Source organism: Phacochoerus africanus, chromosome 3 (genome assembly GCF_016906955.1).
Source record: "Phacochoerus africanus isolate WHEZ1 chromosome 3, ROS_Pafr_v1, whole genome shotgun sequence".
NCBI classification, from domain to species: Eukaryota; Metazoa; Chordata; class Mammalia; order Artiodactyla; family Suidae; genus Phacochoerus; species Phacochoerus africanus.
The window spans coordinates 21,995,017-22,011,284 of NC_062546.1; the positions used below are offsets into that span (position 1 = coordinate 21,995,017).

The window sequence follows — 16,268 nt, forward strand, 5'->3', positions numbered from 1 at the left end:
CTCATTTAATACATGTCAAAAATCATTTTGTGAGATTTCAATGGGACCTCTGGCTGGAATGGGTTATTCCTAAGTTCTGAAAATTCACCTTTGCCTTTACCTCGAGGCCTTGAAAATCCTGGTGGGATGAAGGACTAATCCCACTAACGGGGGCCCGCAGGCATTAGTCAGTGCTCCTGGGTCCAAGACTTCTTTGAGAGACAGAGAGTTCTTCTAAGCAACCCCGCCGCCAAATATTCTACATTGTTTGCAACCTGCTTCAAGGCTACCTACACAGGTAAGAAGCTCCCTTTAGTCGGGGAGGGGGAGTTCTCACTCCTGATGACGCCAGCACTGAAAAATTATAGGTGCATTTATTGAGCACATACTGTGTGCCCCCTCCCCCACTGCACAACCATTATCTCTAATTCCCAGAGGTGGGCACTCTTACTACACCCATTTTGTAGATGAGGATATTGAGGCTTGGAGAGATCTAGTCACTTGCCCAGGATCACAGAGCCAAGAGTGACCTCAGCCGTGCTCCGCACCGCACTTCTCCAGCACGGGGATGAGGGCCTTCCTGTACTCTCTGGGGACCTTGAGCCCAGGATCACCCTCCCTGGGCCTCTGTTTCCCACTCAGGAAAGGGTTTTGAGGCCTCACTTTCCCAGTGAGGTAACATATAGCAGCAGATAGGAAAACTGAGGCCAGAGTGAGGCAAAGGCCCCCCGGTCCCTGAGCCTGGAATCCAAGTCTTTGGGTCCAGCCTGGGGTCCGAGCTCTACCAGCCACTTCTTGGAAACCCGTTCTGACGCTGAGCTGCCCTGTCCTGGCCTTGTGCAGGGCCCTGCATCACTTAGGTGGTCACAGTTCCACAGAAACGGGGAGAGGAAGGAAGAGGAGGAAGCTGACTAGGTCGGGGACTGGTCCGGGGCTCGCTGCCAAGCAAGCCCCAAGCCAGGCACCAGGAAAAACCTGCTGGGTTTTCTAAAAAGACTCCAGTGGATACCTGGCCTCCAGGGAGCTCCCGGGTGGGGTTCTAAAGGGAGATGGTAGCATGTCATTTTCAAATGGGAAAGAAGGGACAAAGAAAAAACCCGTCCTTTCCTCTAGGGCAGGGCTGACTCTTACAGCCACATGGAGCCTGCAGCCTTCCTTCTGCAAAGCCTGACTGTCCCCAGGCCTCCTGTTCCTCTTTGAGGTCCCTGTCCCTCAGGGCCAAGTTCTGGGACAGGTGGCATTTTAGCTCCAAAACTCAGAGACCCCGGTTGTTGAGCACTCACTACATGCTATGGACCCAACCTTAGTCACTTTGGTTGAGTCTTACCCCAGGCCTCTCAGGGAAGGATTCTTGCCCCCATTTTGCAGAGGGAGAAACTGAGGCCTGGAGAGCTGAAATACCTGCCCTTGGCTACACAGTGGGAACCCAAACCCTGGCTTTCTGACTGAAGTTCACTCACCCTGCTCCTTCCTCTGAGCCCTTGCCAGCTGCAGGGAACATTTTCTGCAACAACATCCCCTGTAAAATGGGGCGCTAATCATCCTGGAGCTATTTTAGGGGTCAGCGGGGCCCTGAATTTGTTCACTAAGACCCCAGACAGGGCCCATTTGACTCAGGGACAAACATCCACTAAAAACGACACAGGTTTATTCCCTGTGCTGTGTCATAGGAACAGAAACTGGGGCTGATTTTGTAACCCAAAGCTATCAATAGATATGGAATTTATTCTGGAAAAAGGGTTGGGGCGGCAGGGGCACCTCACAGGCCCCTGCCTCTCCAAGGACCTTCCCTGCCCAGAACTCATGGTGGGTAAGAAGCATAGGATGCCAGGGGATGAGAGGGAGAAGACTGGGCAATGGACCCCCACCCTCCAGGGTGCTAGGAGCGAGAGGTCAGAGGTCAAGTCCCTGAGACGGTGGCTTTCTTCCCTTCTGGAGCGGGCTGGGCCTGTGAAGAACACCATCAGTGAAGGGCGGGAGGGGTAAGTGGGTGGATGGATGAGGGGTGAGTGGATGGACGAATGAATGATTAGATGGCTAGAGGGATGGGTGAGATAGGGAAATCGTCGGGGCTGTGCCACAGGCACGGGTGTGGTGTGTGTGTCTTTGCCGGTGTGTCTGCATGTCTGTACATGAATCCATGTCTGCGTGTGTGTCCATCTCCCAGTATGTGAACCTTTGGGTGTCTGTAGGTGCCCCACTCTGCTTTTGTGTCTGCCTCTGATGGCGTGCCGTCATGTGTGACGGTGAGTTGGGTGCATCTGGACCTCTGCTTATTTGTGTGTGGTTCTTGGTGGGTGGATACCCGTCCGTGTGTGTCTGGCTGGCTGTCTCTGATTTTAATCTGATTTTCTGTCCATGTCATCGTGTTTGTGTGTCCAGGTTTATGTGCTGTATCTGTTGGAGGGTATCTGTGTCTCTACATGTCCAACCCCTCTGTCTCTGACTGTGTGTCTGTGCCTGCTCCATGTGTCTCTGTATCTGATTGTGTGTGTGTGTGTGTGTGTGTGTGTGTGTGTGTGTGTGTGTGTGTGTGTCTTCTGGATCCCGATCTGCCCTGACTACGGGTCTATGTCTTTGTATCCAAGTATATCTGTACGTCCTGGTACAATCGCGAGTCTCTTTCTGCGCATGTGTTTCTGTGTCCAGGTGTCTGTTACCCAAGGTCTGAGTCTGTGTATCCCGGTGTGTCCGGTGTTCTGGCCTCTGTGTCCCTGTGGCTGCCATTCCGCTCCGTGCTCTGCCTGCTTCCGCAGGGGGCGCCCTTGCCCAACCCTCCCTAAATCCCTGGGCTCCTGCCCCCGGTGCGCCCCCGCCGGCTGGTGGAGAGTCAGCCGGAGCCCAGCCGGGGCCCCGCCGCCTCCCCAGGTCCCGCCTTCCCGCGCGGCCCCGCCCCTGGCCCGCCCCTAAGCGGGCTATAAGTTCCCCGCGCTCCTGGCCTCTGCATTGCCCGCCGCCAGTGGTCTGCACTTGGAGGGTCCTGCCACCAGTTCGAGGAGCACGTCCTCCACCTGACCATGGCCGAGGGTGAGTATCAGGGCCAGCGCCGCCGCCTCTGCTTAGGGGCCCCAGGTCTGACCATCCCTCCCCCGATGGTCCCACCGGGGCAGGCTGGGCTCAGTCCCCAAGTCCTGGATTTGGAGCATAGCAGGAGGGCTGGGCTGGATGAGAGGTGCCTGGCTCCCAGGTCTGCTGGGGCCTCAGTTTCCCCATCCCCAGGGCACAGGCATTAACCCCTGCTTCCTTGGATCAGCTGAGACAATGCAACACGAAGGCGTGTTGAAAACCCCAAGGTACTCTGATAGGGACTGTTGTCACTCATCCTTAGTCAGTGAGTGGGGGCTGGCTCCCTGCTGTGTGCCAGGCATGAAGCTGTGCAGAGGGTGCTGGCCTGGCCTCAGATACTTACCCCTGGAGATGTACCTGCCAAGCCTGGGGGGCTGGAGGGGAGCTTTCAGCATCTTTTGAGGGAAGAGACTGAGTGCAGACCTGTTCTCCCAGGTCCCTCCTTGCCCTCAAGTTCTGCAACCCTTGTCCTTGATCACTTGTTGAGTCTCAGTTTCCCCTCTTGTAAAACAGGGACAGTAATGCCCGCCCTTGGTGTGTCTGTGAGGCCTGAGAAGAATGAGGAAGGGGCTCAATTCATTTCCTACCTGTCCCATGTGGGGGCACACACACACACACACACACACACACACACACACACACACAAGGGTAGGGCTACCATCCTGGAGGAGGGATTTCAATGATGGGAGATGCACCTGCACTAATGCTGCTGGACTCAGCATCCTGGCTGACTCTTGGGTCAAGTGCATTTGGAGATGACCTCTGTACCACCGCAGCCCCAGGAAGGAGGGTGGGCAGAGCAAATGTGGATGGGCACATGGGGCAGATGGTGGAGCAGGAACGAGCAGGAGGAACATAGGTCTGCCTCCCTGCCTGCTGTGTGATCTCGGACCCACTCTGCCCCTCCCTGGGACCCAGGTCCCCAACCCATGTGATCGAAAGCCAGCTCACGGCTGACTGTGATGTGTCACCTAGGTGACCACTTGTGCCCCATGCCGTTTCCCATCCCCTCCCCAAAGGTTGGGGCTCGGTATGGCGGGGGGACCCTAGAGATGCCCTTTATGATGAGCCCTCTACCCCGTTACCAGAGTGGCCACTTCCTACAGGGGTCCCAGTGGCCTGGAAGACCTCGGGGCTTTTCTCAGTGCAGAACTCCTGGGATCCTAGACCCCAGTTTTTTCTGCACCTCTGGGACTGGGCACAATTTCTGGAACTCCTTCAGACAGTGAAAGAAAAGCGCCCCATCTACCCCAGACCTCGGTCTGACCATCTCTCTGCGGTCTCCCCGGGGGGATGACAATGGCCTCTTTCCTACTTAAGCTCTCTGGAGTTGAAGTTGCCCCAAACTGTGTTTCTTCACCCCTGCAGACCAGTGGGCAGTTCTTCCCTGTGGCTAGTGGAGGTCTCTCCTGCTGGGGGTGGGGGCTCAACTTCCTGGGTCTCCTCCGAGGCTTGAAACAACACAGGAGGAGGGCGGGGGATGGGAGGAGTGGAGGGGGGCGGGGGGTACGCAGCAAAGCCTGAGCTGTGAGTGCCGTGTTTACCAGCGCGGGCTCCAGAATCCATATCCCTGGATTCAGACCCCAAAGCTGCGGCTGGCACCTGCCATGAGACCTGGGGCCCTGGGATGTCTCTCTCTACCAAGTGGAGGTTGTGATGACACTGTGGTAGTGGGGTAGTCGTGTGGTTTAAGGGGAGGTAATCCACGTCGAAGCCCTTGGCAGTCCCTAGGCAATTTGTTTACACCTCTCGAGGGGGTCTTCCATAGGGACACAGAGGTGACCCGCGTGGATGTCCCAGTGGGAGGACTCACTTGCTGGGTGTCTTTGGCAAATCCCCACCCCTGGGCTTCAGTGGGACCACAGACTCTCCAGAGTCCCAGATCTCTGAGACTCTACTCTGTCCAATTCTCCCACCCTACGCAGTCCCCCTAATCTTGACCTTGAACGGGTCAGATAGAGTTTGCCAAGGTCTGTGTGATTTGTGCTTCTCTTAGACCCTCATGCTCCCATCCGCCCCCCCACCCTGATCCCTACCCCAGTCTTCAGCCTCCTTTGAAACTGTAAAGAGGACTTTCACGTATCAAACCTTTGTCCTGGACCAGGTCCTGGAAAAAGGGTTTCCTCTTCTAGACGTCACAGCAGTCCTTTGAATCTTCAGAAAAGGAAGCACAGAGAAGGAGAGACACCTGCCCAGCATCACACAGCAGCACAGCAAAACTGAAACTCAGGTCCAGAGGACTCCCAAAACCTCTGTCAGTAAATTTTTTTGTTATTGTAGAGAGTATTAGACATACATAAAAGGAGAGAGAGTAGTATAATAAATACCAACATTCTCATCACCCAGTCCCAACCACAGCTAACCTATGGCTGCTGCTGCTTCCTGCCCCTCTCACCCCCTCCCCATTATTTAGAAGGCAAAGCAAATCCCAGACATTACCTCCTTTCATTTGTAAATATATATATGTGCAGATGAAATGACGTAATGTATATATGTATGGAATGTGTATAGATATATATATCTCTCTAAAGAATAAGGGCCCTTTTGACATAACCAAATTAAAATTTCCTAATTATCACCATTATTCCATCAGTACTCAAATTCTCCATTGTCTCAGGCATGTCACAAATGTTTTAAAATAGTTTTTGGAATCTAAATCCAGGTAAGGGTAACACAGCACAATGGGTTGAAATGTCTTAGGTTTTTCTTGGTCTGTAAGTTCTCTCTTCAACTTTAGTTTTTTCCTGCAATTTATTGGTTAAAGAAACCAAATAGTTTGCCCGTCGTTTCCCAGAGCATGAATTTTGTTGGTTGTGTCCTGGTTCTGAGTTTAATTTGTCCTCAATCCTCTGTATTTCCTGGAAATTGGAGATTGAACCTAAAAGGCAGAGCCTGTGTAATTAACCGATAACAAATACCGCCCCTGTTTTTACCAAAAGAACCCTCCAATCTTGATAGACTAGCTTGTGTTTAATAGGCATTTATTATGTGCAGGCACTTAGATAAAGTGGACACGTGGGGAAAGTGAGGCCCAGAAAAACTGAGTTGCCTGAGGGCCCATGGCTGGGAGCGGGCAGAGTGCACACAATCTGTGATTAAGAGGCAGGGAGGGAGTTCCCATCGTGGCTCAGCAGTAGTGAACCTGACTAGTAACCATGAGGTTGCTGGTTCCATCCCTGGCCTTTCTCAGTGGGTTAAGGATTCAGTGTCGCTGTGAGCTGTGGTGTAGGTCGCACATGCGGCTTGGATCCTGCATTGCTGTGGCTCTGGCGTAGGCCAGCAGCTATAGCTCCGACTTGACCCCCAGCCTGGGAAACTCCATATGCCAAGGGTGTGGCCCTAAAAAAATTAAAAAAAAAAAAAAAAAGAGGCAGGGAGATTCAGGCATTACCATCATGGCTCAGCAAGCAGGTTAAGAACCCAACTAGTATCCATAGGATGTGGGTTTGGGTGCTGGCCTTGCTCAGTGGGTTAAGGATCTCTTACTGCCACAAGCCTTGGTGTAGGTCATAGACGGGACTTGGATCCATTGTTGCTGTAGCTGTGACCTAGGCCGATGGCTATAGCTCCAATTTGACCCCTAGCCCAGGAACTTCCATATGCCACGGGGGCAGCCTTAAAAAAAAAAGAAAAGAAAGAAAAGAAAAGAAAAGAAAAGAAAAGAAAAGAAAAAGAAAAAAAGGCAGAGAGATTCAGGCCCGATTGATCCCTGGGTGACAGCTTGGGTAGGGGTTGGGACGGCTAGCTCCTGGGGGGACCCTGAACGCCCCCCATGCAGGGAGCTTAAGAGCCCCAGGTGGCTGAGGGATGGAACCATGGCTCAAGCCCCTCCCTGTCTCCACAGATCTGATTCTAGAGAGATGCGACCTGGAGCTGGAGGCCAATGGCCGTGACCACCACACAGCTGACCTGTGCCGGGAGAGGCTGGTGGTCCGGCGGGGCCAGGCCTTCCGGCTGACGCTGCACTTCGAGGGCCGAAACTACGAGCCCAGTGTGGACAGGCTCACCTTCAGTGCCGTGACTGGTGAGTCCCAAACCCTCTCCCTGACCTCCCCGTTCTGTGATTCCATTGTCCCCTGACTGACTATGGGGCAGGTGACACAGGTTCCCCCCGAGAAATTCCTGCCAGTCACTACCCCATTTTACAGATGAGGGAACTGAGGCCCTGAAAGGGGAGAGGGGTCACCAAAGGCTGCTCAGCCTTGTAGACAAGCCTGCACTTCTGGACGCCTGGGTTCCCGACAGCCTGTTATCGCCACGGTTAAGGGGACATTTCCTACCATGCAGGTACATCAGGGTCCTGGCTGCCTTTCCCCACAGCAAAACAACGTTCCGATTCTTCTCCGCAGCTGTTTCCTGGAACCCAGGAAACTTGACCCGGCTCCTAGGATCAGGCCCAAATTGGGTCTGGTGTGGAGAGAACCCAGCTGGCTCCAGCCCTCTCGGTGGGCGGTTTTATGTCCCTGTAGTTCTTTAAGCCTTGGAAGGTTCTCTAGGGCTCAGGGGCTGGACAGCCAGACTCAGGTTCTGCTGTGGACAGGACCGCCTACCCACTGTGTGACTTTGGGCAAGTTGCTTAGCGTCTCTGAGCAAAAGCGCTCCTGGTAGAAGGTCATGAGGAGAGAAGCCCTGGCGTGGGGGAGTGCCCAGTTGGTGCTCGTCTTGCTCCGGGGACTCCAGCAGTAGACGAAAGGATATTGAGGTTGTGCCATCCCCAGAGGCCCGGTGTCCTGTCTTCTTTGTTTGCCATTCCCGGGAAGGTGGCTTTTGATGACAGAACCCCGGGTTTGGCTTCTGGTGGGAACCTGAAGGTCAGCGAGGGGCCACCTGGCTGGGACTCAGACCCAAGGGTGGGAAAGGGCAGCTCTAGCTCTTTCCGAGGTCTCCAAGCCCAGAGAGGAAGCGGGGTGAGGCCCGTATTTACCTGGGAAGCCGTTTGATAAGGCTTATCACAGCGCCTGCAGACTGGCCACGGATATCCCCTCCATGGCTCCCCTCCCTCCCCCTTCCCTTCTGGCAGGGACATACCTGCTAGCCAGGGGCACCCCCCCCCCCAACACACACACACACTCAGCATCCTTGGGGTCCTTTCTAACAGAACTGAGGGGCCTCCGGCAAGTCTCCGATCTTTCCAGCCTCAGTTTCCCCCTCTGTAAAGTGGAAGGCTGAATCCCTGGCAATTCAGGGCTGGCTGTGGGGCCCTGAGAAGGCTCAGGCTTGGGCTGATGAAAATCACAATATCTGGGGAGTTCCCGTCATGGCTCAGTGGTTAACGAATCCGACTAGGAAACATGAGGTTGCGGGTTCCTTCCCTGGCCTTGCTCAGTGGGTTAAGGATCCAGCGTTGCCATGAGCTGTGGTATAGGTCGCAGACGCAGCTCGGATCTGGCGTTGCTGAGGCTCTGGTGTAGGCCAGTGGCTACAGCTCTGATTTGAACCCTAGCCTGGGAACCTCCATATACCATGGGTGCAGCCCCAGAAAAGACAAAAAAAGAAAAAGGAAAATCACATCATCTATATAGGTATATGCATGCTTATCCTGAATCCTTTTGTTCTGGAAGCATAACAAGCCCCCATTTTACAGGTAGAAACACCAAGGCTCAGAAAGGTCAAGTTGTTGGCCCAAGTCACACAGTGAATTAGGGACAGAGCAGAATTCAACCTGACCCCAGCGTCAAGGCTTTTCATTGCTGTGACCTGAGAGCAGGGACATTTACCTGCTCACCGCACGTGCCTGGCAGCCTCAGTTTGTTCCTCTGTGAAATGGATGGTGGACACGCTGCTGGCTTGGGCAACCTGGGATTTCCCATCTTCTTTTTTTTTTTTTCTTCCTTCTTTCCCTCGCAAGGTGCTCCTTCTTCTCCACTTGTCTATGCAGCCTGGCACTAGGTCATGAGGCTCCCAGTTCAGCATTGGGGCAGTGGGGGAGGCAGGCAGCTGCCCTCCTTACCCCAGCAACTAATCTCTGTTCTCCAGTCTCCGCTGACTTATCTCAAACCATAGCTGACCTGCCCGGGTAACTTCCACAGCCCCAGGGGCAGCCGTGGAAGGCCCTATATCTCTGGGTGCACACGGCCTCCCTCTCTGAGCCACCAAGACCCTCCCCAGGGCTGGGAAGCTGAGGGACAATACCAGGAAGCCAGGCCTCCCACCCCAAGGCCTGGTTCGGGTCAGTCCTGGCCCTCAGCCTGGCCAGAGTGCCCTGCTCTGATGTTAGACGGTTCTAGCTGTGATCAGCCTATCCTGACTCTTCAGGGAAACTGAGGCCCAAAGAGGGGAGAGGGCCAGCGAAGACCCCTCAGCCAGTGGAGTGTGTGGCCTGGCCACCCCCACCTCCCACTCCAAGGGTGCATTTCACCCAGCCGATTCGAGACGGCACAGGCTCCGTTGTGGGGTCTGGACCACAGCAGACAAGCCCCATCCTTATTACAGAGTAAAGCTCTGCTTCCGCCCAAGGGGGCCCAGGGTTTGGAGGGTGGATCGGGTGAGAGTGAGGTCAGCCTGAAGCAGTGAAAAGAACCTTTATGCAGCTAATAGAAGGTCTGACTCTGGAAGGTTCCCCTTATCCACTCCACCTTATCCTGTGGTCAGGATAGAGACCAGGAGCCCTCGGGTCTCCAGGGTCACTTAGGCCCAGAGGGGTCTCTGCGGTACCCCTGGTCCCACAAAGAGTACCGTGTGGAGCCACCGCCAGGGAGTTTTCTAAGCCCGTTTACGTGAGCAGCGGTGAGGCCAGGCGACAGCCCATCCTCATTCCACCCACTGGAACCCCTCAGAAGAAAGGGGTGTGTATGTGTGTGTGTACACGGCTGTCCTGGGACAGAGAGAAAGGGAAATGTGTTTCCTGGCCTGTCCCGAGGGTGGTGTGTCAACAGTGATGGTGGCGCCGGGACCTGGCCCAGGCCGTTACCATGGCGACCAGATCATTGATCATCCAAACAGAGTCTTTTCTGAGGATGAAAGGGGTGCCGTTAAGAATTGTGCCAGGACCACGGGAATGGGGTGGGACTCTCGTGGGCACACTGGGATATGTGGTCACACCCGCCTCGGGCCTCCGTTTCCATTATCTGTGAAGTGATTCGGTGGCGCTAGACAATCTCTATATTCCACTCCAGTCTCAAAATCTGTTATTTGGTCCTGAGAACTCTGATGCGTCATGGTCTCTTTTGATGAGACTGAGGGTAGCTCGTGTTCACCACGTAATGACTGTGTGCTAGTCACTGCTTTATATGCTTTCTATGAACTCTCCCTGATTCCTCTAAACTGCGTGAGGAGGTGGTAGTGACAAGAGTAAACAAGAGGAGGTCCCGTCGTGGCGCAGTGGTTAACGAATCTGACTGGGAACCTTGAGGTTTCGGGTTCGATCCCTGGCCTTGCTTAGTGGGTTAAGGATCTGGCGTTGCTGTGAGCTGTGGTGTAGGTTGCAGACATGGCTCGGATCCAGTGTTGCTGCAGCCCTGGTGTAGGCCAGGGGCTACAGCTCCGATTCGTCCCCTAGCCTAGGAACCTCCATATGCCTCAGAAGCGGCCCTAGAAAAGGCAAAAAGATTAAAAAAAAAAAAAGAGTAAACAAGAACCATTATTTATTGAGCACGTGCTATGAGCCAGGCACCTTGCAATATTCTTGGCAAGCCTCACCTTCTTTAAGCCTCCCGTTGACCTTAGGAGGAGGTATCGCAATTGACCGCCTTTCATAGATGAGGCACAGAGAACCAGCCCATCCAAAGTCATAGAGCCCATTTCAGACCTGGAATCAGACCTTTCCAGGCATGTAATCTAAGCCTGTTTTCTTCTTCGATGAGAAAAGTGCAGATCAGAGAGGCCTGGTAACTTAGCCCAGGTTACACAGCTCAAGGCCTGAGTCGGGAAACCAGACCCAGGCTGGCTCTCAGGCGCCAGTGCTGCCTGACGCTGCCTCTAAATACTGACTCTGGGAGACAGGGAGCATTTAAAGGCTTACAGCTGGCTCTTGACACTCAGGGCTCCAGAGGCCTATGTCATGCCTATGAGTTCATGGTTATATTTGGGCCTGGGTGTGGGAGAGGCTGGCAGGTGGCCCCTAGTAAGCAGGCCCCCATATTATCAGAGGTGGGTGGGCAGAGCTGCAGGGAGGGAGATGGAAGAATAAACAGAAACTATCCCCAGGCAGCCGCCCAAGCAGGCAGAGAAGATTCTGTTTCTTCTTTCCTCCGCCCAAGTCCAGAAAGGGTGACCAGGCCCTCCTCCTCCTTCCCATGACTCAGCCCTGCCTGTATGCGCCGGGCCCTCCCCTCCACCTGAAAAGGGACCAGTTCAAGGCAGGCTGTCACCACACTGAGCCCTGAGACCCTCCCTAGGGAGCATCCTCTTGGGAAAAGAGAGGTACTGTGGGGGCAGCCCAGAGCTAGGGACCTGGGCTCAGATGCTGGCCTTGCTGCAGCCCCCTGGGTTATCCCTAGAAGGACCCTTCTCTCTGAGCCTCAGTTTTCCCTCCTGTACAGTGGGTCTCAGGGGAAGCAAGAAGGGCCAAAGCACTTCATAAAGTATAAAAGGCTGTAGGAAGGTGAGGTATGGCTCTTAGGTGCTGCTGAAGGAGACATAGAGGCCGAAAGCTGGAGGGGACCCTGGGAAGACAGACACTCAGACCTGCCTTGGCCAGTACCCTCTGCTAGCCAGTAGCCAGCGGGCTTGCAGACAGGCCCCACTGGGCACATCAGAGGACCAAGGTCCCACTTTACTCAGAGGCTGGGCTTCTTTTTTTCTGAAAGGGAAAGCGGGATGCTAGCAGGGAAGGGGTTTAGGCAGGAAAGGAGGACCCTTGGGAGTATCTTGCCTAACTTCTGTCCATGTTACAGCCGGGCAGACTGAGGGAGTTCCCGTTGTGGCTCAGCAGGTTACAAACCCAACTAGTATCCATGAGGATGCGGGTTTGATCCCTAGTCTCATCCGGTGGGTTAAAGGTCTGGCATTGCTGTGAGCTGTGATGTAGGTCACAGATGTGGCTCAGATCTGGCGTCGCTGTGGCTGTGGTGTAGGCTGGCAGCTGTAGCTCCAATTCAACCCCTATCCTGGGAACTTCATATGCTGCCGGTGTGGCCCTAAAAAGCAAAACAAACAAACAAACAAACAAAAACTGATGGCCCTACCGAGCCCGGAGAGGAGGATGGTCTTGTCCAAAGTCACGCCAGTCTAGACCTGTGTCACTGTGACCCCGCCCCAGGCCACGCTGTCCCCTCTCCCAGCAGGAACCTCCCAAGGAGGATAAGGATGTGCTGTGTGCCTACAGTTTTTCCTTCATTCCCACAGAACCACTCTGCACATTGTGGGGTCTGATCCACATTTTACGATGAGGAAGCCAAGGCTCAGAGAGATAAAAACCTCTCGCCAAGTTCCCTCAATGGTTAAGGGCAGGGAACCCGGATGCTCACAGCCTCTGCTCACCGCCTCTGCTTTCTCCTTCTGCAGGCCCAGCCCCCAGCGAGGAGGCCGGGACCAAGGCCCGCTTCGGGCTGTCTGATGCTGCGGAGGAGGGTGCCTGGAGAGCCGAGGTGGTGGACCAGCAGGACAACACCCTCTCGCTGCAGCTCAGCACCCCGGCCAGCGCCCCCATTGGCCTGTACCGCCTCAACCTGGAGGCCTCCACCGGCTACGAGGGCTCCAGCTTCCTTCTGGGTCACTTCACCCTGCTCTTCAACGCTTGGTGCCCAGGTAAGCCGGGCTCATCCAGGAGGCAGGGCGGGGAGATGGGCAGGGCTAGGACGCCCCCCAACCCAGGGCCCACTGAGGGTGGGGAAATGGGGCCTGGAGGCGGCCTGGGTTCAGAAGCTCCTTTCAGGAAAGGGCTGCACGGCGGATGCCCAGGGCCATGCTTGGGCTTCTGCCCTGCTCTGTTTCCTGGAGCTCTGCTTTATATTGCTTCAGACTGGAGTTCCCATTGTGGCTCAGCGTGTTAAGAATCCAACTAGTATCCATGAGGATGCAGGTTCGATCCCTGGCCTCAGTCTGTGGGTTAAGGATCCAGCGTTGCCATGAGCTGTGATGTGGGTCACAGATGCAGCTGGGATCTGGCGCTGCTGTGGCTGTGGCATAGGCTGGCGGCTACAGCTCCGATTTGACCCCTAGCCTGGGAACCTCCATATGCCCTGGGTGTAGCCCTAAAAAGCAAAAAATAAACAATAAAAAATAAATAAATAAACCGCCCCGGCCTGGCTTGGGGGAAGGGAAACAGAGGGAGGTAGAGGGGGTGGGGTAGCCAGGAGAGGTGGCAGAAGGTCACCTCTGTGTCTCCTTCAACATCTTTCAAGATTCCTCTCAACAGTCCCTTGGGGAGAGGTCGGCATTCTTGTTTTACCGACAGGAAACTGAGGCTCAGAGATAAGTGGCTTTTGGCAGATCCTTCAAGAAGCAAGTGGTCGATGCTGGGCAAGACCAGAGACAGAGAAAGAGTGGAGTCTGGAGCAGGAGGAAGGAGGCGGGGCAGCTCCCTCACTTCGTGGGCCTCAGTTTCCCCACCTGACTTACAAGGCAGTGGGATCCCTTTCGGCCCAGCTCCTCCAGGGCAAGGCAGAAAGGGAGTCCTTGTGGGCGGGCCCAGCCTGGGAACAGAGCTGTCCCTCTTCAAACTCAGGGTCCGGGGCTGAAATTCTGGCCTCTCTAGCAGCAGACAACCAGCTATCTACTGGGCAACTGCTTTATTTATTTATTTTTTTCTTCTCCATTTTGGGGCATTTTATAGCATATTTGAACACAATTTTTTCTTCTCTTTTGTATGTTCTGGCTTTTATTTCTAATAATAGTTAGACATGAGAACAAACATCCTCTTTATAAAAGCTTCAAGCCTCACCCCCCCACTCCCCCTCCACCCCACCCCCCACCCCCCGCCCCTGACTCTCCTTGGGAAACGTCATTATTAGCTGTCTTTGAGGGAGGCTCATCTCCTTAGATCCAAGTGTGTGGGGAAATCATTTTTATCATTATTATTATTATTTTTGTCTTTTCTAGGCCCGCACCCATGGCATATGGAGGTTCCCAGGCTAGGGGTCTAATCAGAGCTGTAGCCGCCAGCCTACACCACAGCCACAGCAACACCAGACCCGAACTGGGTCTGCGACCTACACCACAGCTCACGGCTACACTGGATCCTTAACCCACTGAGCGAGGCCAGGGATCGAACCCACAACCTCATGGTTCCTAGTTGGATTCGTTTCCACTATGCCACAACGGGAACTCCATCATTGTATTTTTTTTTTTTTAATTCCAGTTTTACTGAGATGCAATTGACATCCAGCCCTGTGTAAGTTTAAGATATATGGCATCACGATTTGACTTACATTATGAAATGATGATCACAAGAAGTTTAGTGAACATCCATCGTCTCATACAGATACACCAAGTAGAAAAGAAAATATTTTTCCTTGTGGTGAGAACTCAGGATTTATTCCCTCAACAGCTTTCATGCATAACATATGACAGTGTTAATTCCATTTATCTTGTTGCCTTCTTAAACATAAGAGGGTCCCACAATATACAGCAACCTACAGCTTGGCTTTTTTTCCCTCTACTGTACGTCTTGAGGTTCTTTACGCATCTGTCTACCTACAGCTGCTCCTCCTTTTTAAGAGCTGGGCGGGCCTCGGGTCTTGCGGGGCCGGGGGTGGGGGCAGCGGCGGGCCGGTGCATTCATCTTCATCCGGCTCCCATCCCTGGACATGAGGTGGTCCCCCGAGGCTTCTCCTAGGGAGGCGCGCCCTTGCTCACGTGCACCCGTGGCCACCCGGAATGTTTTCTCAGGACAGAAGTGGCCTTGCTGGAGCCGCTGGTCATTTTGATTTTTGGCTCTCTTGGGTTTTAGTCACTATGATCTTACAGCTAGTCGGTGACCCTGCCCGCAGGGCAGGAACATGGCAGTGCCCCTCCCCCACTCCGACGCTGCTGGGCTTCAGAGTTCAGGGAATGGGGAGCCAGGTTCTTGGGGATGTCCCCTTCCTGTGGCCTTGTTCCCTCCCCACCCAGCGGGTTGGGGTGGCAGTCAGCCAAGCTGCACAGTGACTAAAGGGACCCACATCCCAGGGCGGGAGCTGGTGAGGCGGAGGCAGGAAGTTGGGCTCAGTGGGGAAACTGGGGGAGGAAATGGCTCTCCCTCTTGGGGGAGAGGGTGGGGTCTGCCTGTGACCTGGGAGCCTCCTGTCCCTGAACTCCCACAATCATAGGATGGAGCACCAGTTACGTGTGAGGCTTCTCATCCCCAAGGCCTCCTTCCCTTACAAGGCAGAGACCTGGGCTTCCTGGGCTGCGGTGGGGACAGTTCCATATGTGCTGACACTTTCACTCGATGGGGCTTTTCCTCCTCTTAAATTCTTTCTCCCATGCTGCCAGCTGATTTAGAGATCATTTATCTGAAGGCTGATTCTTGTTGTGCAGTCTCCAAAGTCACAGGGCGGGGTGCGTGAGACACTTGGCCACTTTCACATGTGCTTCCTTCAGGCAGTAAAAGTGGGGGTTGCCAGTCATTGTAGAGGAGCCTGACTGAGCCCAGGGTCCGAGGGGCTGGGGCAGCCACATTCAGGCCCAGCTCCAACGGGGACTGGACCTGTGCCCCAGAGTAACTTCAGCAGGTGCACTGCCTAAGGCCCATCATACTTTTAGGGAACCAGGAAAAATGTGTTCATTTCTTTTTTTTTTTTTTTCCTTTTTCAGCTGTACCTGTGGCACATGAAAGTTCCCGGGCCAGGGATCAAATCTGAGCTGCCTCTGCAACCTATGCCAGATCCTTAACCATCAACACTGCAGAGACAAGCTGGACCACTAACCCACTGTGCCACAATGGGAACTCCCAGTGCTAATTTTTTTTAAAATCAGAAGAAAAAAAGTGAACATTTAGGCCAGAATATATTTTAAAATATATCATTAATATATTCATCATTATACCAATGTCATCATAAATATATTTTTAAAAAATTTTTGGGGGGTAAAGGAAGGGGCCCATGGAGTCAAAAATTCCCCGGGGCTCACTCACCAAAATCGCAATGTGGCTCTGGATTTCCCCTTCTCAGGCTTAATTTCTTTTTTTTTTCCTTTTTCTTTTTATGCCCGCACTTGCGGCATGTGGAATTTCCCAGGCTAGGGGTCAAATCAGAGCTGTAGCTGCCGGCCTATGTCACAGCAAAGCAACGCGGGATCTAAGCCGCATCTGTGACCTACAGTGCTGAAGCTTGCGACATCGCCAGATCCTTAACCCATTGAGC

The 16,268-nt window shown here is 53.9% G+C and overlaps 1 protein-coding gene across 1 annotated transcript in view; it reads left to right on the top strand.

Moving 5' to 3' along the window:
• The first annotated feature begins 2,899 nt into the window (after positions 1–2,899).
• TGM2 (transglutaminase 2) overlaps positions 2,900–16,268 on the top strand; it is a 34,963-nt gene continuing 21,594 nt past the window's right edge. Inside the window, exons 1-3 of the mRNA XM_047771115.1 lie at positions 2,900–3,006; positions 6,890–7,069; positions 12,490–12,732. Coding sequence (XP_047627071.1) covers positions 2,997–3,006; positions 6,890–7,069; positions 12,490–12,732 — 433 coding nt within the window. The 5' untranslated portion in view covers positions 2,900–2,996. The remainder of the gene's footprint in view (positions 3,007–6,889; positions 7,070–12,489; positions 12,733–16,268) is intronic.